The 22,611-nt window shown below is 39.3% G+C and overlaps 1 protein-coding gene across 1 annotated transcript; it reads right to left on the minus strand.

Moving 5' to 3' along the window:
* Nucleotides 1-7,199: 7,199 nt before the first annotated feature.
* LOC149152244 (pentatricopeptide repeat-containing protein At1g20230-like) lies at nt 7,200-21,483 on the minus strand. The gene is made up of 5 exons (XM_089443430.1): nt 21,313-21,483; nt 8,213-8,410; nt 8,024-8,101; nt 7,586-7,834; nt 7,200-7,496 (listed from the first exon to the last, which is right to left on the minus strand). Exons 1-5 carry the CDS (start codon nt 21,481-21,483, stop codon nt 7,200-7,202), a joined length of 993 nt encoding a protein of 330 aa, XP_089299556.1.
* Between the last annotated feature and the right edge of the window lie 1,128 nt (nt 21,484-22,611).

Genomic DNA, 22,611 nt, shown 5'->3' on the forward strand with positions numbered 1-22,611 from the left:
TCCTAACAGGTGCAAACCCTCTCATTTGCAAAAGTAAGAGGGAGTTGGATTTCGGATTTGGAATGGTAAACTGCAAGCCCGTGACTACCTCGATGGAGCTTAACTTTCAAATGTTGTGTGGTAGTGATGTCGAACCTGATTTGGAAAATGCCTTTGAGTTTCATAAACTCATTCTAGCATTGATGTTCTCGGTGAACTCCCGTCCAGATATATGTTTTGCAGTTAACATGTTGAGCTCATATATGGATGAGCCTCACTGGATTGGTGCCAAGAATATTTTAAGATATCTTCGGGGCACAATCTCTCACGGAGTGAGATACACTGCCGGAAATGTGAAGCTGCATGATTATTCGAATGTTGATTGTGCAGGCAGTGTGGAGGATTGCAAGTGCACTTCTGGGTGTTGGTTCTCTTTGGGTTCTGCTTCGATATCCTGGATGAGTAGGAAGTAGAGGTCGGTTGCTTTGAGCACCGCTAAGACCAAATACATAGCTACGAGTATGACCTCGTGTAAAGCTGCATGGTCGAGGAAGCTCTTCAGTGAGTTGTTTGGACACATGATGGATACCACCGTGATCTCCTGTGACAACCAAAGGGTGATTCGATTGTTGAGGAATCCCGTGTTCTTCGATCCCTCTAAGCATTTAGACATCAGGTACCACTTTATCTGGGATATGGTACATTGATGAGCAAGAAGGCTCCATCACATTGGGACTAATGTGCAGGTCGCCAACATTCTGTTGAAGCCCTTGGGAAAGGTCAAATGTGCGACTTTCCGAGAACGACTAGGAGTCGTGGAGAGACTCTCTCCTAAGGGTCCTGTAGGATATGGACATTGAGCTCTGCAAGCTCCGGGAGCTTGGGGGTACATCTTGGAGCGACGAGCAACCATAGGGTGAGTGGTTCAAGCCTTCACCTAGTGGTTTGCTTTGTAGGCAGGATGAGTGGTTCATCATTCTCCTGCTGAGACACAGTCATAGGGTGAGTGGTTCAGCCTTCCCCTAGTGATTTGTTGTGTACAGGGTGAGTGGTTCAGCCTTCCCCTGGGATACCCCTTGCGACATGTAGGCAGGACGAGTGGTCCATCCTTATCCTGCTGAGACATCCTACCCATGCACTCTGGGACTCATGGGAAGTACCTCTCATCTGGCCAATGAATAGGGAAATGAGGATAGGGACCATAGTAGTACCGATGGACGCATCGTTTTACTACCGTACTCCCTATGCTAGGATGATATTGATCTGGGATCAAGGAAACTAACTTCGGGTCAATATGAGTGGTTTGAGACACTCTCTTTTGGAACTGACTTCGGGTCAGTAAGAGTGATATAACTCACTCTCCTTTGGAACTGATTTCGGATCAGTAAGAGTGGTATGATACACTCTCTTTATTTGGAACTGATTTCCAATCAGTAAGAGTGGTATGATACACTCTTTATTTGGAATTGATTTTGGATCAATAAGAGTGATATGAGACACTCTCTTCATATGGGACTAACTTCGGATCAGTAGAGAATGGTATGAGACATTCTCAATCAATTCTTCTTCTTCATGGTTCAGCAGAGCAGGGCAGGGCATTGATGGCAGTGATAGCACAGCCTGGCAGATGGATCCGCAAATGGAGTTCTCCCTAGTTGAGAGGGAATGTTAAAATTGGCAACTAGGGCCAAACTCCATGTGGGTCATCTTATTTATGGCAACTAATATTTTTCTTGGATTCCTCTCATTAAGAGGTGTAGGATTGATCTAAAGATCATCCGATTCCGGCAAGTATTCATGGAGATATGAATTTATTTGTGTTATGGGACAATTCGTCAAGGTCGGCCAGCAACCAAATTGCCCCCACTTATGCTCAACGTTTTAATATAAATAGAGGTGCCTTGAAAGTCATTGAGACACACACTCTTCTTGTGATCTCTTCCTCTCCACTTGTCTTTGGATTTTTGGTGGGAGGAAGAACTCCTAAGAGACTACACAGCCCTAAGAAGAGGATGCCCTAACTCAACGTTGTCATGGAGAAGGCATGCCCTAGATCTTAATGCTGCCATGAGAAGGAAGAGTCTTGGACGTGCCCTAGCCGCAGTCAAGAGGGGCAGTAAAGTGTAAGCCCTCAATGCAGCTAAGAAAAGGGTCTCATGTCTAAGGGAGTTTCAACGCTATCTAAGGAGCCCTAAAGGGAGCCCTAGCCGCAGAAAAAAGGAGGACGTTTGCAGCCCTATAATCGCAGTCATTGTAGGAACATCTAGACGTTGTTAAGAGGGTTATGGCATGCCCTCATCCGCTATGCTAAAAGAAACAAGGACGCAGTCAAAGGAGGTCTTAACTTGTAAAATCCTTCATTGTCATGAGGAAGCCCTACTGCCTAAACGCAAACCTAAAGGAAGATACCTTATCTACTGATCTAAATCAAGGCAGCCCTAAACGTTGTCTATAAAAGATGTTATAGCCGCAGTAGGAGGAGATTCCTAGCAACCGTTAAGGGAGAGGTATAGCTGCTATGAAAGGAAGGTCTTATCGCAGTGAAAGGAGGCCTATTTCAGCAGACAAAAGAACCTCAACCACAGCAAGAAAGAGACTGATCAACGTGTACATTTGAGAGCTATTTCAGGGGTCAAATTAAAGGGTTGAACTGCTTGCTAATAGGAGGTTTGAGTGAGCTCTTGCTGGAGGGATATCAGTCACTCTATAGGTTGTCATAATCATGTTCTAAGGACTGTTGTATGCCACTTGGATGTCACTATAATAAGAAGAGAGCATAGACATAGTTCAGCCATTGTTAAGGGCTTGAAGGCTACTCAGAATAGTAAATGCAACGGCCTTTCCTTGGAGATCAATTGCAGTCAAATCTGGGCAGATTTTGAGGACTGTTAGGACACTGCACCTTGGACCTGTTAAAGGAGTCTAGCCGCTCTGCTAGGCTGTAAGCCATAGCAAGCAGCGAAGGCTAATGAGTGCAAATGGCTGATGGTTGCAACATATTGGATGCCATGACGGGTGCAGCATTGGGTGCAGCTCAATGATGGGAGCAGCACAGTGATGAGAGCCGCTTAGTGATGGAAGCATCACAGTGATGAGAGCAGCTCAGTGATTGGGTGCAGCACAGTGACAGGTGCAGCATGATGATGAGGTGCAGTAATATGATGTGTGCAGCATGGTAATGAGGTTCAGCATGATGATTGGGTGCAACATAGTGAGGTGCAGCATGGCGATGGAGTCACCTTCGAGCAGTGGAAGCAGTATGCCTTCACCTAACCTCAGATCAGCTACCTCATATGTCATCTTCCTAGAGAAGATCAATGCTCTTATTTAGATAAATCAAAAGGTTGACTTCTAATGTATATGTACTATCTCTCTCTCTGGTGAACGATTGAAGAACATATAAGAAGAATTGATCAAGGGTTTCCCCACATTGGGGTTTGTCTCTGGCTAGCGCCACATCTTGTGTCCTCTTGTCTTGGCTTGTCTTCTACGATTTATGTTTATGTTCTATCTGCATTTTACTATCATGCTAAATGTGATTGCAAATCTGGAATTGATATTGAGCTAATATGGAAAATTGAAGTAAATTTGCGATCAGCATAGAACATACCTAAAATTAACACTTGGAGACCCATGAAGTTACTTGTGTGCCCCCACACCCATTAGAAGCACCACATGTTTATTATTTGAAAAACAAGGGGCCAACCCCTTGTCCACTACTTTGGAGAGTCCTATTCATCACCATGGCACTTATGGACTTCATTAGCCTTCTTAGAAAGCCAAACAACATGTATTATTGATCATTTGACCTCTTAAGAGGTTTATTCTTTTGTTTATGGGCTTGTCACCAAAAGTTAGTTATTTTGCACATTATTTTATTCTAGGGGCTAATGTAGGTCTAATTAGCTAAATCAAACTCATTAGAAGTGTATAAATACAAGTGATGTGAGTTAATTTTAGCATCATCACTTGGTTTTGGACTTGTGATCTCTTTAGAGATTTTCGCTATTCCTTCTTGGTGGACGAAATTTTGGAGCATGGAATGAATTTTGATGTTTCGATTATCTTCTCTTGTCTTGGAGCTTCTTGATTGGCAAATTTGTTGATGGTTGGATATATTCTCTTACATGTAATTACAAATTTAATGTTATTCTTTCTTTTACTCTAGCATATGCATTGATAATGATTTTTGCTATACTAGGGCTAATAGTTGCATGCATTATTGCGAAATTGTGGAATTATTGTTTCTATATAGCATATCTCAATGTATGGGCCAGGTATGTTGAATGAAATTCTCCTAGGGATAATTCTATCATTGAATTTATCTTGATAACCCATCTCTTTCTGAAAAACAAAGTATAAAGCTTTAAGGTCACTCCCCCTTGCCCTACTGCTAAGCAAAGTTGTCCTTGAAGCCTCCTTGACCTAGAAATGAAGTCCACTCTCATTATTCTTCTTGACACCAATCTCCCCAAAGGATTTGGCACTGGTCTACCATAAGGTGATCAACTTAAACCTATTTTTCTTCCCCCTTCCCCCCTTTTTCTAGGCCTAGCCTACATAGGTCACCTAGGGCATCAATTATCTCACAATCTATCCATCCAAATACTTCGATTTTTGGTCCACAACTGCGTTGGTGTGTCCTCAAGAAGCCCTCCAAATTTAATGAGATTCCAACAGTGGGATCTTGAGATATTGCAAGCCCTAGCTCGAAGACCAATTCTTGTCCTTGGTTTCCCTTAGGCTAGAAACCTCACTGGGATCCTTGCATTGTCTTTCATTGAAAATTCCTTGACCCCTTCCCCTCCCTAATTAAGTCAAGTATATCATTGGTTGCTAAACCTTATCACCTTGATCTAACCTCAGGTCCACTTGGTCCCGTGTTGTCCCATGCATATTCAAGGTTAATTCTTCAAGGATCACCTGGAACCCAAGTTTCCACAAGAATTATAGGGCTTAAGGATCTATTTTATAAGACACATACTCAAAACCTAACCCTTGAAATTCTCCCCAAGCCCTTCCTAGAGAGCCTTCCAACTTGCCTTCCAAGACAAGCAAGCCACAATCTTGAGCCTCTCTTATGAATAAGCTTCTAGGATCATCCTTCATCCTATCTTTGATCTATTCATCTTTGTGATCTTTATCATACCGAGTCTCCTCCCATCAGTGAAAGTCTGTAAAGAGTAGGGAACTTCAACTAAGGTGACAAGGGGCTATTGCTCCATTGTTGCCCTTGACCTAGCAATTGTCCCTTTAGGATTCCCTCCTAGGACACCTGCTAGTTTGAGCAGTAACAGGCTTCTAGCCAAATTCGGAATTGTTTTGAGAACTACTTCAAGCCAAGTTCTAGAGTTGGTGGTCAGGTTAAACCACGACAAATAGAAGACTCTGGCTTCTACTACCCTTTTGGTTTGTGGTCTTCCTTAAACCACCACCAGTAGAATACTTCCGCTTTTGCTACCCATTTGGTTTGTGGTCTTCCTTAAACCACCAGATTTAGAGAGCACATCCAGCCATTAGCTGCTATACACCTTCATATTTCAGCTCTCTTCTTTGACTCGCGTACACTCCTTCCAATTAAATGGGGTCTTGTTGAAAATGTAGTCCTCAGGGATTGTGTAAATTTGGAATATTCACTTGTACGGAAAGCGAGAAGCCACGAGTGAAGTTGAATAATCATGAGGACTCCAAGAGACCTCCTGAAATATGAAACCAAGGGTCATAAGGAATTGTATTAATGTGTATCATATGAATGAATACATATCACACGCTTATCTATCTTTGTCCATTTGCATATGTATTTCTAACAGTCCTTAGTACCTGGATCACATAACGGGTCCAAAGATTCTCCAAAGATTGGCTATGGAATCCACACCAGACCATCATTCTTCATATGGACAAAACAAACTACCCATCAACCCACAAATTACAAAGTGATGGGCTCTATCGGCTTTCTGTGGCCATATTAATGCTAATGGCTACATTTTACTAAATCTTGGGATGCATTGGTGGAATTTGGTCAATAGCATCTTCATCATGCGGCTGCCAAGGACATAAGAGGCAGCTAAAGGCAGTTTATTGAGCTTCTAGTGCAAATTCATACATGGCATCATGTAATATTAATGGTTCCCTGTATACCCGTCTGTTCAATGCCTTTGCATATCTGGATGAGGAAACTTTTACTGTGACAGTGGCTCCTGAAGATGAACAGATACTGGCAGGATTCTCTGGAACAGTGCAGGAAATCAACAGTTCAGTCAAGACACTTATTTCCATTGGTGTTGATGAAAGCAATGCAACTGTGTATTCAGTCATCATGCATTTTACACCTCTGGCTATTAAAAGTGATGGGCCCTAGCTCATTGTTTAACATTGCATCATCAGAGATTCCGAGGAAAAATAAATAAATCCATGAGTAAATGATTGGAAACCCAAAACTGCTTTCTTGCGTCACCAATAATCCCCACAAGAACAAACTCCACTCCTAGGATCGATCAACCTCGAATCCAGATGCATCCTGGCCTCTGTTTTTATTCTTCAGTTTTCATGATTGCTCTCACCTTTGCAGCATAATACCATCTACCTGTTGGTGCATAAATGTTTGTGAGAAGGAAATAATATCCAACATTATTAGGTTCTAATTTGAAATGGTATTCTGCCACACATTCTGCTAGCCCAATGTTGCAATGAATTTTATAGGCTCCAAGCAATGCTCCTCAATCTGCAGATTCTGGTTCTAATGGCATCCTCCTGAGAAAGTCATGCACTTCATCCAAACATCCAGCATTGTCAAAAAGCTCAGCCATGCATGCATAATGCCTCACCTTAGGCTTGATGCCATAATTTTGACTCATGGAATGGAAACATTTCCAACCCTCAATCTACCACCCCTGCATGGTTACAAGCAGAACAAACAGAAACAAGGTTAACATGATTTGGCTTTATTTCTGCTTGTTGCATCTGTGTAAAAAGTGCAAGGGTATCTTAGCATAATTAACATTTCTCAATGCATTCTGAGTTGTCAGTGCATAATAAATATTAATGGTATTTTTCGAAAATAGGACTAGGTAGATGTTGAGCTTTTTAAATGATACTGCCAATGTACACTGGATTTTGGCAGTGCAGTGCATCCCAAAGTATTGTAACTTGAAACTTTCCAAATTCTATATTCATTTCCCTGGTTCTTAAACAACATAAAATTCAGTTTATTCATGTGGTTCTTAAATATCATATAACACAAACTTGAAGTCAGGGGCATATCCTGCTGCCTTCACTTTTGGAAATAGGTTCTCCAACATAGCATGAATGTTATTAAATTGTGGACGTGATTTGTCTCCTATAGGAAATGTATGAACCCTGTTCTTTACCACAGTCCAGCTGCATACTGGAACTTTTCTTAGTCCCCAATCTTTCATCATTGTCCTCATTTTTGTTACCACATCCCACCAGACAGCAGCAACACAAAAGTTTGATAGCAATACATAGTGTCCTGCACTTTCAGGCTCTAATTCAAGAAGCTAATCAAATGCATTTTCGCCCAGCTCTGAATTGCCATAAACTCTACAAGCACCAAGCAAGGCTCCCAGACACTAGCACTAGATTCTACTGGCATCGTTTTGATAAACTCTTGAGCTTCAATCAGTTGCCCAGGTTGACCAAGAAGGTCAACCATGCATGCATAGTGCTCTTTCATAGGCAATATGCCATATTTTTCACTTGTTTGATTGAAGTCTAGCCAGCCTTCATCCACCAGCCCTCCATGACTGCAAGTAGAAAGAACATCAATAAAGGTTACGTAATCTAGTCCAATGCCCGCTTGTTGCATTTGGTAAAACAGTGGCAATGCATCTTCACCCTGCCCATGCATTCAACATCCCACAACCATTGCACTCCATGACACCACATCCCTATCGATGTCTATCAAACACCTCTTGTGCAACATCTAGACTCCCACATTTAGCATACATATCCATAAGTGCATTTTGCTCAGAAGCATCCAATTCAAAACCCTTTCTAAATACACATAATTGATGCATCGCTTTGCCTTGTAGGAGAGCTGCAAGGTTGGCACACGCAGGCAAAACATCACTATGGTTATCCAATTAGGCTTCACACCTTCCACCTGCATTTTACAAAAGAATTCCAAGGCTTCATTAGGATACCCATACTGAGCATATCCGGCACCCCTTGCAGCTCATGATACTAAATTTCTGTCAGAAATATTGTCAAATACTTGGTATGCAAATCCCATGTTTTTGCATTTGGTATACATGTGTATGACAGCACTGCCCACAAAAACATCCCCATCAAACCCCCTTTGAAGTGCAAAGCTGTGAATCTCCTTGCCATGCTGCAAATTTTCTAAGAAGGAACAGACAAGAAGAATAGTTGCCACAGTCATCGGGTCAGGATCAATGCCTTCCACCAACATCTGCCAAAAGAGATCCAATGCCTTCACCCAATACACACTCTGAGCATACCCTTGAGAGCGCAAGTAAAGGTCAAATTTGTGGGTAATAAGCCTGACTGCCGCATTTCACAATAAAGCCTAATGGCCTACTCGCAGATATTGTTTTTTGCATACTCACCTACCGTAACATTCCATAAGAAAACATTTCGTTCACATATTTTGTTGAATATTTTGCATGAATACATCAGATTTCTGCAAACACCATACATTCTAATTAAAGTGGTTGCCAAGCAAATGTTTTGCTCAAGTCCACTCGTGAGTATGTGGGAGTGGACCTCCTCAATACATCGATCTTCAGGGAGTATGATGTTGCACATCTCAGTTACATTTCCGAATCAATTCCGAGAGCTGCCCTCTCCTAGAGTCTCTATTCTCAGTCATTCGATCCACTAGCAACAGCCGACCCCTCTTCAATTGTCAGACCTTTCTTCCTTGAGAACATTCGAGCCTCTCCCACATCTCCTCAACAAATGAATATACAGAAATGAACAGCATTCCCAAACATTGTTTTTCATTGGAGTATTTGGTTAAACAGATGACATGAATCTTTCAATTTACCATTCTGCATATATATATATATATATATATCGATCACCACTTCTGCCGCAGAGTCATTTAACTCAATTCCAGTTTTGATTGTATGCATATGTATCTGCAGTCCATTTTGTACCACAGCAACCCCAGTACATGCAATAAGCACACTTACAAAAGTGAATTGATCCGGCTTTACTTCTGCCTACTACAACATTTTATAGAATAACATTAAGCTCTCCTCTTCTTGCACATTCCAAGCATAGCTTGATATATCTTGTTTCACAAAAACCGATTTTGTTCAAGCAATTTGTCAAATAAACCTCAGCAATACTTCCACATAATGAGTACATGATAATCAATGAATTTGCTACAAACATGTGCCCCTCAAAAACCAGTTAGATGATGGAGTTACTTTATCTCTTATAGGGCTGTAAGATCTGAGATTATAGAAGTCCAGGAAACCATATTCTGTCGAGATATTTTGACAAAAGGTTTGCAGACATACTTTGCAAATTTCACTTCTGCATTCTGTCGTTGGCCCATGCAAGCCCAGTGTTGCCACTATGGCTCTGATACCACTTGTAACACCCACCAACCACCGAACAGAGGCGATGCCACCAACTCTGACATTGATACCACAACCACTAAATACATAAGATATAACCATAACAACGTAATAAAATGTGAAACAAACAACCATGGGCAGGGATATACAATAGAGTATACACAATGCTTACTTGATAAAATGAGTGACTGGCTGTAGACCCCAAATGTTTCACCTAGCCATAGACCACGTTGTTCATTCTCTCTTATAGGGCTGTAAGATTTCAGATTATAGAAGTCTATGAAACTATATTCTGTCGAGATATTTTATCAAATGGTTTGCAAACATACTTTGCAAATTTTGCTTTTGCATTCTGTCATTGGCCCATGCAAGCCTAGTGTTGCCATTATGGCTCTGATACCACTTGTAACACCCTCCTCCCAACCACCCAACAGAGGCGACACCACCAACTCTGACACTAGTACCACAACCATTAAATACATAAGATATAACCAGAACAACATAATAATGTGTAAGACAACAACCATAGGCAGGGATATACAATAGAGTATACACAATACTTATTTGATAAAACCAGTGACTGGCTGCAGACTCCAAATGTTTCACCTAGCCATAGACCACGTTGTTCATAATCCTTCAACAACAGGTCACCTCTGTGTTCGGATTGCAACTCCATAAGCACAAAGGCCTCTCTAAACCAGTTATGGTATATAACTGAACAAGGCCAAGGTACCGAACCTAGCAACGTCCATCCAACAATCTTTCATCCCCCATCAGCCCACACAACCCAAGGTTGTGCACCCCATTCCCTGCACCCGCAGTCCATCGAGTTGTGCCACTACCCTTCCAAGGTTCCCAACTCAGACCAAACAAGGATGTCTTAGAGCCCTGTGGCTTTCACGAATCCAATTGTCCTCAGGTGTGTCTAGGTACCCTCTAAGCTCCACACAAAAACACCTATCCCTGCACTTCTCCCTCCAATGTTCCAGCCTTCGCCAAGGCAACCCAAGGAGAAGTGCACCCATACCCAGAGCCACCTAAGATCCTCAAGGTATAGTTGCCAAAAACCCTCTGGCTTTCCACAATCACCCTGGTTGTTTTTGTAGCTTTTGACAGAAAGGGAGATTGAAATACTCTCCCCCCCTCTTTTGTCTTTTATTTATAGCTTAGGATAAATAATATATTAAAATGTAATACAATAGTATAATGAATTTTATTATTGTCCCATAAAGTTATTTTAGGGATATTATAATAGTTATTTGGCTTAGGGACCATGTCTTGGTTCCGTATCCTCACCTTTCCCTCTCATGGAATCCTAACCCCCATACTCTTTTCGTCCCTTAGTCTGCAGTCATGTTATTTATTAATCTTAGCGTGTTTACAACATCTGCTAGGCTTGCTAGCCTTTTGAAAAACATGCTCTCTAGCCTAACTACACAGGAATTTCAACCTCAAACATATCTATATATTGACCTGCAAGCCCAACAAATTTAGACACACGAGCACACAAGCCTTAACAGAACTTGGCTCACCAACCTAATTAACATGTATTAGCTCACCAACCTAGATATCATATGTACATATAGATATTACAATTTGAGGATCAAATTGGCAGTATTACAAATCTTGGTTGAACTTGACATCAATCACGGTCTATTTGAATATATCGATTTGGTTTATCAAGGTATCAGATATACACAAATACTAGACTACATCAATGTTCATCTATATGATCATATTCTAAGGGATTGCTTAAAACCATTCATTAGAAAGGTTTGGGAAAGAAGCGACACTTATGCTTCTCAAATGATTGACTCAATGGAATTGGAGGAAAATATTACGATAGTCTGTTCACAGAAAACTAGTGCAGTATCCCCCCCACTTCTACTCAAGATCATAACTGAGGTGGCAATGGGGGTGTTTCCTCCACTATTGTGATAGGGGATCTATCGATTCCTTTAATAGTTAGTTCACATACAAGTTTGGGTGGCGGAACTGTGGATGCCATTGATCTTGTTGATTCCTCAGCACATCGAGCACTTGCTTTAGATGCTAGAGCTCTTGTTGACACTATTCTAATTAATGAAGACGTATTAGGTAAGAATATTCATTCTCTTTCTTTATCGAATATTCATTCTTTATCTTTATCTTCTTCGTCTAATGGGGATTTCAGGGCTTCTATTGGTATATCCTGTAAGGCTTCATCCTTGTGTATAAATAAGATGTTGGCCCGATCCAAGATCCATTTTTATCTTACTCTCAATTCCTCTATTGGGATTGTTGACCCCTACTGGTCAACATCCCATGCAGTGCACCCTGTCTTTTCTTGACAAAAAGAAGCAGCACGTGATCAGCATGTCCGTGCCATCCTGCCATCATCAGCAGCTTGATCTTTTTGATTGTAAACCCAGTCTGCATGTGTTAATTGTAAATAATCTTAGCAGACATGAAGTCATGTATGTAATTTGCCTAGGTGGACCTAACTTTCTGATGATAATCTACGTCCCGGAAGGTTTTTTGTCTCACCGATCCACGGATCGGCAGAGTTTTCCTTCAAACCTGACCCCAAAGCCGGGATTGATTTTGTCATTAGAACTTTAGGAGAAGCCTAGTGTGTTGATCTGCTAGATTATCGTTGTGTCGCAGAGCTGGGTGTTTTGTGAGGGTCTGTATTAAATGGGTTTGTCCCTTAAGATGTAATTTTGTAAAAGTCATGATGTAACGTGTCCTGAGGGTCGAGAAATGTTTTAAATCCCCTCATGAGTCCTAGGTCCTAGGTCCTAGGTGATGTTTCCGAAGGTTTAGTTCAGTGATCCATTTTAAAATGAATTAAAAAATTAAAAAATGAATAAAAATAATAAAATAATGAAAAATAATAAAAATTAAAAAAATCAAGCAAAAACCCTAACTAATAAAATAATAATATTTTAAGTGAATAAATCGACGGATGAGATCAAGAGATGTCTTGATCCTCATCAACGGTCGAAATCATTTCCACATGGATCACTCGAACTAGCCGTTAGGATCATTCCCTTTTTATAGGGTCTTAGGGGGTCATTTCAGAGGATCTGATCTGTGAGTCTGTACTGAAAGCTCTCTTGTAAACTGATTTCTGATTAATAAAAAGACTTTGGGGTTCAAACTGGCTGGTGTTACTCTCTGGAATTGCTGTGAGGTGTTTGCTTTTCTGCATATTTCAGTTTTCAACAGTTAAAATAGCTGATTTTTTTCAGAGCATTGTGAGTACAGGTATCTTGCTCACGTGCTAGGGTCTGAATGTTGTAGGGTTTCTGGAAAATGGCAGGTATCTCCATTTTCTCTTGAAATCTAGCAGCATCTCTTGCCCTTTTTTGCTGATGCTTGCTTGAGGTGTGCAGGAACTCTTTAAGTGAAAGGTATTTGTGGGCGTTTGGGGAAGTTCTCGGCTGAACCAGCCGACTCCCACAGGCTGTTCTGTGCAGAGCCCAGCTGATTGTGCCCTGGGTTAATCTGTTAAAGTTTCTTTTTCTGTTTTACATTGAGAGATTTTTCTTTCTGTTCACAGTGAAGTTCAAAAAAATTTCTGATATATTGAAAATATTGCTGCTCTTATTGTTAAATCTGGCATTTCAGGGGCCATAATTTGTACATTAGTCAGGCTGCTTTAGAGCTGCAAATTTTTGTGATTCCAGGTTAATTTTTAGGGGTTTTACTTCGAGATTTTGCATATATCTGTTGGGCTCTTGTTTTCTTTTGTGTTTGCAGCTGTTCATCGACACCATTCTGCATATCCGTTTCAAATGGCACTGAGCTGCAGTAAACAACTGCTAACGCATTGATCTCCCTTTGATATTCTTTCACAAATTGCGCTATAAGTTGCTGCACAGTTCTTTGTTAGAAACTTGCACTCCCTCACCAATACCTGCGGGCCAGTTGAAAAGGAAATCTCAGATCCGTCAAGTATCAGCTCCCAACGTGTATCTACCCACGCGCGGAAAGGATGGCTTTGAACGAGACAGCGTGAGCGTGATTTTGGTGGAGTGGCCAAACAACCAACGATTCACCCTTATCTCTCAGTATGCCTCACGCACTTCGGATTTGAGGCTGAAGGGTAATCCGCGTATCATCGTCCTGAGTTCTGGGCAAAGCATTTCAGTTATCAGTTGTCGGCTGGAAAGAAAACTGTGGTCCCTTGCTGCTGCCGAATACCTGCAAAACAGCGAGATAAGTCATATGGGCAATTCAGAAACGATTTGATGTGATTTATACCCTGCAAACACAAGACATGAACGGACAAACCAAGCACGTGACCAGCATTTTCATCGATTATAAGCTTTCAGATCACAACGTCCAGCGTGAAGGATTCTCAGGTAACCTCTGCGTATCGTAGCGTTTTCCCTTGATTTGTATACGGTGAGTTTGCGTGAGACTGTCGCGTCGTTCTGAATTTTTATTTGCGTTGTTCGGACAAGTGAATGCATATTTGGTTTACATGGTTATTTTTTACAGCTGTTCGACGGGTTACGATTTCAGGTTGATAGCGTGGTTTTAGATTAGGGTTTTGACTCATATCGTTTCAGTTTTGTTAGATTTCAAATCATTTTTTATTTTAGACTTTGACGTTTTTTTTTTATTTTAAATTTTAGGATTTTAATTTTTAAATAAATCGTTTTCCCTTTTTATGTATGGGTAGATTTTAATTTGTGTCTAATCTTTAGCTGGGGTTGAGATTTTTTAAATTAGATTTTGATTTTAGTTTTGACTATAGCTTAGTTTATAATTAGATTTTAAATATAAAGTTCTGTTTTATTTTTTATATAGATTCGTTGTTTTAAAAAAAAAAAAAAAATCATAAAAAAATGTGTTTTGTATTTTAGTTTTTGTTTAGTTAATTTTATTTCATGTGTTAGTTTTTTAATGTTAGTTAGATCTTAGATTTTTTTTTTTTAGATTTAGCTTAAATTAGATTTTAATTTTAATATTTTGACTTTTTGAATAAAAAATGAAAAATGAAAAAATATATTTTTTTAGTTTTATTTTTAATGATTAGAATTTAGTTTTAAAATTTTAAACTTTAAGGATTTTTTTTTAATTTTTTATAACATGGAAAAATAAAAATTGAAAAAAAAAGATTTAAAAAATAAAAAAAAAATTTGTGGGAAATTATTTTTTGCAAGTCTCAGGAGCTTTCACGTTATATCTTTCATGTTGAGGATCTAATTTTTTTCCGAGATGCGAAATAGATATCTGGTCAATTTACGATTCTCATGGTGGTTTTAAGCATTCATCTTTTTCGAAATTTCCAGTGGCTGAATATCGTTATTGAGCTTTGGTCATTATAAGAGCATCGTCATTCTAACTAATATCTTGCATCATTCGAGCTTCAATGATAAATGCTTGCTCTGCATGGTCTATATTCCTCAGCATCTGATAATTAATCGATTAAAAATTAACTCCACAAGGCACTGGTCTTTTCATTTCTAAATCCATTTTAGTGCTTCTATCATATCGTGCATCGTGTCTCCCACCCAACTGTTTGGCAGTTGGTCTTCATTATCTCGCAGGGTCTACCCCCCTTAGCCGCGGGAGACAGGCTTAAACGGAGGGATCGGGGATCAGAGTGACAGCCCCCGGTCTGAGCGTTGTCGTGCCAATTCGCGCGACAACATTTTTGGCGCCGTTGCCGGGGACAGAGTTTTTCTGTTCCTGGGGTTTCATCTTTTCATCTTCTCATCTTCTCATCTCTCATTTGAGCTGGCAGATTCAAATAATTTGGGCATCTTTTCATCACATATCAGCAGCATCTCTTCGGTGTGTTTCTTGTTTGGGTGGCGACTCCATTTTCTTATTTTTTCCCAGACAAGAAGCCTCCCGCATATCTGTTGGTTGGTTACTTCTTGGATCTTAGAATCAGTTTTATTGTTCAAGTGGCGACTCCACTTCTTTCATCTTTTGATTTTCTTGAGCAAAGAGCTAGTTCTATCATCCATCTGATCCCTTATTGTTCATCATGGATTATTCATTTAAACCATGTCGTTTTACTCACCGTCTCCATAATCTTCCGGAGGAGGCCATTCCTGAATTACCTATTTTTTCAGATGGTGATCCAATCGCTGCTAATAGGCATCTAGACTTGTTTATTCGCATCATGATCATATATTGCAGATCCCCTCAGTTTAGTCATGGTGATATCAAAATGCGTCTATTTGTCCTTTCTTTAAAAGATGATGCTTTGAATTGGTTTAACAATTTTCCTAAGCATTCTTTTACTTCTTTAAATGACATTGTAAGTGCTTTTGAAGATAGATATTGTTATCCAAACAGCTTGCCTTCTGCCCCTAAAATTGTGCAACAGAATAAAAATAATTTGATAAGAGGTCCAGCTGAAAGATCCCAAGACGATTCATCATGTCAGAATGTGTCATCCACCGGAAATATTGCAGTTCATAATAGTGAAAAATCAGGGACAAATGACAATGAAAAAGAAGAACAAAAGCAAATTATACAAGATCTAATGATGCTGGTCAGAAACATGGAAAGCAATCAAACTAGTCTTATCAATGATGTTAAAACTTTAGGCACCCACCTGGAAAAACGTAATAGGGAGTTGGAGGACACGCAAAATCAGCATGCTAAGGAAATTGAGGCCATGAAAATTAGATATGAAACAGAAATTAGAAGCATGCAAAGCAAGATGTCAGTCTTAGAGGAAAATATGGTGACCATGAAAGCTGATCATGATAGGGAAATTGACTCTATGACATTCAATCATAACAATCAGTTGGCTGACATACAAGCGAATCATAAAGAAGAAATAAATTTCATGCAACATTCCTTGATGGACATAGAGGAAAAGAACGATAAGGTAATAAAACACATGCAAGAAAACCATGCCATGCAAATCAGCGCTATAAGGGATGAATGCTCTAGTCAGATGGATGCCATTAGAATACAAGTTCGAAAGATTCAACAATGGTCAGATGATAAGAAAAACCAGGAGCCTTCTCATTTGCCGCAACAAGTTCCATCTTACAATGAGGAGGTCATTAAGTGGATAATTGAAGGTGATCCAGATAAGCTTAAAAACGATAAAAATCAGATGCAAGACACAAAAAGACTTAGCATGCATAACTTACACACTTCATCTGATAGTTTCGAAACAGAAAGTTTCAGGTCATCAATAATTCATCCTGCCAGAAAGAAGAAGCGCAAGAGGAAGAAGATTAGACGAAGATTTGATGCATCAGACGGCCGTGAGCAGCTTGATTTTCGGATAGGAAGGAGTCCTACCATATGCAAAATTGGACATGGCACATCCGACAAGCAGCCGACAGATTTGCCTGAAAGCAGGCAAATGCTCAGTATGCACTATATTGAAAACATCTGATGCCTTAGGGCATCCTTTGTATCGTATTTCTAACCCTACTCCTTGTTTTTTCTGCATCTTCGTTTCTGTTTTAGATAGTTAATAAATGAAGAGCTTTTTTATTCGTGCTTAACGTATATGCTGATTTTTGGATGGACGCTACTCATTTTTGTGTTGTATGGATGCAGATTCTGGATTCTCACATTCCTGCGAGCAGCAACATGTCCCCAAGTAGAGCCAGATGTTGACCCCTACTGGTCAACATCCCATGCAGTGCACCCTGTCTTTTCTTGACAAAAAGAAGCAGCACGTGATCAGCATGTCCGTGCCATCCTGCCATCATCAGCAGCTTGATCTTTTTGATTGTAAACCCAGTCTGCATGTGTTAATTGTAAATAATCTTAGCAGACATGAAGTCATGTATGTAATTTGCCTAGGTGGACCTAACTTTCTGATGATAATCTACGTCCCGGAAGGTTTTTTGTCTCACCGATCCACGGATCGACAGAGTTTTCCTTCAAACCTGACCCCAAAGCCGGGATTGATTTTGTCATTAGAACTTTAGGAGAAGCCTAGTGTGTTGATCTGCTAGATTATCGTTGTGTCGCAGAGCTGGGTGTTTTGTGAGGGTCTGTATTAAATGGGTTTGTCCCTTAAGATGTAATTTTGTAAAAGTCATGATGTAACGTGTCCTGAGGGTCGAGAAATGTTTTAAATCCCCTCATGAGTCCTAGGTCCTAGGTCCTAGGTGATGTTTCCGAAGGTTTAGTTCAGTGATCCATTTTAAAATGAATTAAAAAATTAAAAAATGAATAAAAATAATAAAATAATGAAAAATAATAAAAATTAAAAAAATCAAGCAAAAACCCTAACTAATAAAATAATAATATTTTAAGTGAATAAATCGACGGATGAGATCAAGAGATGTCTTGATCCTCATCAACGGTCGAGATCATTTCCACATGGATCACTCGAACTAGCCGTTAGGATCATTCCCTTTTTATAGGGTCTTAGGGGGTCATTTCAGAGGATCTGATCTGTGAGTCTGTACTGAAAGCTCTCTTGTAAACTGATTTCTAATTAATAAAAAGACTTTGGGGTTCAAACTGGCTGGTGTTACTCTCTGGAATTGCTGTGAGGTGTTTGCTTTTCTGCATATTTCAGTTTTCAACAGTTAAAATAGCTGATTTTTTTCAGAGCATTGTGAGTACAGGTATCTTGCTCACGTGCTAGGGTCTGAATGTTGTAGGGTTTCTGGAAAATGGCAGGTATCTCCATTTTCTCTTGAAATCTAGCAGCATCTCTTGCCCTTTTTTGCTGATGCTTGCTTGAGGTGTGCAGGAACTCTTTAAGTGAAAGGTATTTGTGGGCGTTTGGGGAAGTTCTCGGCTGAACCAGCCGACTCCCACAGGCTGTTCTGTGCAGAGCCCAGCTGATTGTGCCCTGGGTTAATCTGTTAAAGTTTCTTTTTCTGTTTTACATTGAGAGATTTTTCTTTCTGTTCACAGTGAAGTTCAAAAAAATTTCTGATATATTGAAAATATTGCTGCTCTTATTGTTAAATCTGGCATTTCAGGGGCCATAATTTGTACATTAGTCAGGCTGCTTTAGAGCTGCAAATTTTTGTGATTCCAGGTTAATTTTTAGGGGTTTTACTTCGAGATTTTGCATATATCTGCTGGGCTCTTGTTTTCTTTTGTGTTTGCAGCTGTTCATCGACACCATTCTGCATATCCGTTTCAAATGGCACTGAGCTGCAGTAAACAACTGCTAACGCATTGATCTCCCTTTGATATTCTTTCACAAATTGCGCTATAAGTTGCTGCACAGTTCTTTGTTAGAAACTTGCACTCCCTCACCAATACCTGCGGGCCAGTTGAAAAGGAAATCTCAGATCCGTCAAGTATCAGCTCCCAACATGTATCTACCCACGCGCGGAAAGGATGGCTTTGAACGAGACAGCGTGAGCGTGATTTTGGTGGAGTGGCCAAACAACCAACGATTCACCCTTATCTCTCAGTATGCCTCACGCACTTCGGATTTGAGGCTGAAGGGTAATCCGCGTATCATCGTCCTGAGTTCTGGGCAAAGCATTTCAGTTATCAGTTGTCGGCTGGAAAGAAAACTGTGGTCCCTTGCTGCTGCCGAATACCTGCAAAACAGCGAGATAAGTCATATGGGCAATTCAGAAACGATTTGATGTGATTTATACCCTACAAACACAAGACATGAACGGACAAACCAAGCACGTGACCAGCATTTTCATCGATTATAAGCTTTCAGATCACAACGTCCAGCGTGAAGGATTCTCAGGTAACCTCTGCGTATCGTAGCGTTTTCCCTTGATTTGTATACGGTGAGTTTGCGTGAGACTGTCGCGTCGTTCTGAATTTTTATTTGCGTTGTTCGGACAAGTGAATGCATATTTGGTTTACATGGTTATTTTTTACAGCTGTTCGACGGGTTACGATTTCAGGTTGATAGCGTGGTTTTAGATTAGGGTTTTGACTCATATCGTTTCAGTTTTGTTAGATTTCAAATCATTTTTTATTTTAGACTTTGACGTTTTTTTTTTATTTTAAATTTTAGGATTTTAATTTTTAAATAAATCGTTTTCCCTTTTCATGTATGGGTAGATTTTAATTTGTGTCTAATCTTTAGCTGGGGTTGAGATTTTTTAAATTAGATTTTGATTTTAGTTTTGACTATAGCTTAGTTTATAATTAGATTTTAAATATAAAGTTCTGTTTTATTTTTTATATAGATTCGTTGTTTTAAAAAAAAAAAAAAAATCATAAAAAAATGTGTTTTGTATTTTAGTTTTTGTTTAGTTAATTTTATTTCATGTGTTAGTTTTTTAATGTTAGTTAGATCTTAGATTTTTTTTTTTAGATTTAGCTTAAATTAGATTTTAATTTTAATTTTTTGACTTTTTGAATAAAAAATGAAAAATGAAAAAATATATTTTTTTAGTTTTATTTTTAATGATTAGAATTTAGTTTTAAAATTTTAAACTTTTAGGATTTTTTTTTAATTTTTTATAACATGGAAAAATAAAAATTGAAAAAAAAGATTTAAAAAATAAAAAAAAAATTTGTGGGAAATTATTTTTTGCAAGTCTCAGGAGCTTTCACGTTATATCTTTCATGTTGAGGATCTAATTTTTTTCCGAGATGCGAAATAGATATCTGGTCAATTTACGATTCTCATGGTGGTTTTAAGCATTCATCTTTTTCGAAATTTCCAGTGGCTGAATATCGTTATTGAGCTTTGGTCATTATAAGAGCATCGTCATTCTAACTAATATCTTGCATCATTCGAGCTTCAATGATAAATGCTTGCTCTGCATGGTCTATATTCCTCAGCATCTGATAATTAATCGATTAAAAATTAACTCCACAAGGCACTGGTCTTTTCATTTCTAAATCCATTTTAGTGCTTCTATCATATCGTGCATCGTGTCTCCCACCCAACTGTTTGGCAGTTGGTCTTCATTATCTCGCAGGGTCTACCCCCTTAGCCGCGGGAGACAGGCTTAAACGGAGGGATCGGGGATCAGAGTGACAGCCCCCGGTCTGAGCGTTGTCGTGCCAATTCGCGCGACAACAGGGATCTTTTCCACAAATCCCTCAAACAATGTTTTACCTAGGGGAGCACAACCTGTAACATACCTTAACCTTAACAACAATTTTTTTTTAACATAGATAAATATGTCAAGAACATTAACGCTAGTTTTGATTAATTTACTCTATGTTTCAATGGTTCCATCTCAATATTATTTGATTTATAATGAATTGATTATTGATTCAACAGTCATTACCACTTACTCGATTGTTGCATCACATAAATCCTTAACATATCTTCAAGCACTTGGTTCACCTGCTCTGTCTGGTCATCTGTTTGAGGGTGGTATGCAGTGCTAAATTGTATCTGGTTATCTAACCCATCAAACAGAGTCTTCCAAAATGCAGATGTAAATTTAACATCTCTATCAGAGATTACCACCCTTGGTATCCCATGTAATCTAAAGATTTCTTTCATGAATATGTTAGCAATCTAAATTGTTTTATAAGTGGATTGTACTGGAATGAAGTGAGCGGATTTGCTCAGCTTGTCTAGCACTACCCTTATAGAATCGTTCTGCTTCCTGGTCTTGGGCAGGCCAGTGATAAAATCAAGTGTTATAATTTCCCATTTCCATTCAAGAATGGGCAGTGGGTGAAGCAACCCAACTGGATGTTGGTGTTCCGTTTTCACTTACTGACATTCCAAACACTTAGACAAATATTTGGCCACCTCTCTTATCATGTCTGGCCAAAAATATTCCTTCCTCAAAGTAGTGATTAATTTTTGATAGTCGGGATGTGCAGCATACGGGCTTTTATGGTATTCATCCAAAATTAATTGTTTAATGCTTACTTGATTTGGAACATACATTCTTTTCTGATAAACCAACATATTTTCTGGATTTACTTCATAACCCAATTGTCTTTCACTATTGTTCGGATTCTTTGCTTGTTGCCACAAGAATTGGTACTCCGAATCTCTTTGAGCAGCTTCTTCAATCTGATCTTTAAAAGCAATCTTCATTTCGCTAAATGATACTTCATAAACAAAATTCAATTTCCTACTCAAGGCATCTGCTACCCGATTCTATTTGCCTTTCAAATGTTTAATTTCAAATTCAAACTCACTCATAAAGGCAGTCCAACGTGCTTGTCGAGCATTCAGCAAAGACTGATTAAAATAATTGGTCAAGCTATTGTGATTTATCATTAATAAAAAAATCCAAGCAAGTAATGCCGCCATATTTTAAGGGCGTGAATAACCGTTGTTAATTCTAAATCATACCCTGAATATTTTTGCTCATGTTCCTTCAGTTTTCGAGACTCATAGGCTACAACCCTGCGTTCCTGCATCAATTCTCCCCCTACGTCTTCCTTACAGGCATTTGTGCATACAATAAATTCCTTGTCTGGATCAACAATTCTCAAAATGGGGGCAGTTGTAAGTAAGTGTTTTAATTGGTCAAAGCTACTTTGACACTCCGCTATCCATTTAAAAATTCTTCCTTTCTTTTACAAGGAAGTGATGGGATATGCTACTTTTGAAAAACCCTCGATAAATCATCGATAATATCTAGCCAGTCCCATGAAATATCTTATATCAACTACATTCCCTGTACCTCTCGCATGCCCAATCAGTGGTGGGGGTACAGCCAATTCCATTGACAATTCTCAGTCGAGAGGAGGGTATCCCTACCTCTTATGCTTTATAACTACGAAGCCGAGGGTGCTTGAGGTTTCTAGAGGTTTGGATTTAGATACTCCCATTATGGGAGGGATTATCTGTATCACCCTCGAATGTAAATCAAAGATCGAGAAATCTCAAGAAACTAAGGCAATTATCATAGGGGTCCTTAAATCCAAATGAGCCCCTTCAATCATTCCCCCATTAAGATACTCTCTGCAAACATTTGGAGCCTTACGGGCTAGGCCAAACATTTATCCCTCCTCAAATTAGTAGAACTTAATCATTTAGACATTATCTAGTTGCAAGAAAACATAGGTTTGGGTGACCATCTGATACCTAAATTTAAGAAGATGTTGAAATATTGGAATTTTTTGGCAAATGATGCTAAAGGAAACTTAAGAAGGCTTATTACAACTTCAATTAGCAGTGTGATTTTAACTAACTCCCTTTCTATTTACTCAAGTT

Source organism: Pinus tabuliformis, chromosome 9 (assembly GCF_031772625.1).
Source record: "Pinus tabuliformis cultivar Carrire ecotype Pingquan chromosome 9, CPIR1, whole genome shotgun sequence".
Taxonomy (NCBI): Eukaryota; Viridiplantae; Streptophyta; class Pinopsida; order Pinales; family Pinaceae; genus Pinus; species Pinus tabuliformis.

Excerpts from the sequence above, each read along its gene's own strand:
- LOC149152244 (XM_089443430.1), bottom strand. The coding sequence starts at position 21,483 with ATGAAGATTGCTTTTAAAGATCAGATTGAAGAAGCTGCTCAAAGAGAT. Across the intron at positions 8,411-21,312 it reads GAATGTATGTTCCAAATCAA|ATGTTGGTGGAAGGCATTGA; the intron begins GTAAGCATTAAA and ends CTCTTTTGGCAG. Across the intron at positions 8,102-8,212 it reads ACATGGGATTTGCATACCAA|GTGGAAGGTGTGAAGCCTAA; the intron begins GTATTTGACAAT and ends TGTAAAATGCAG.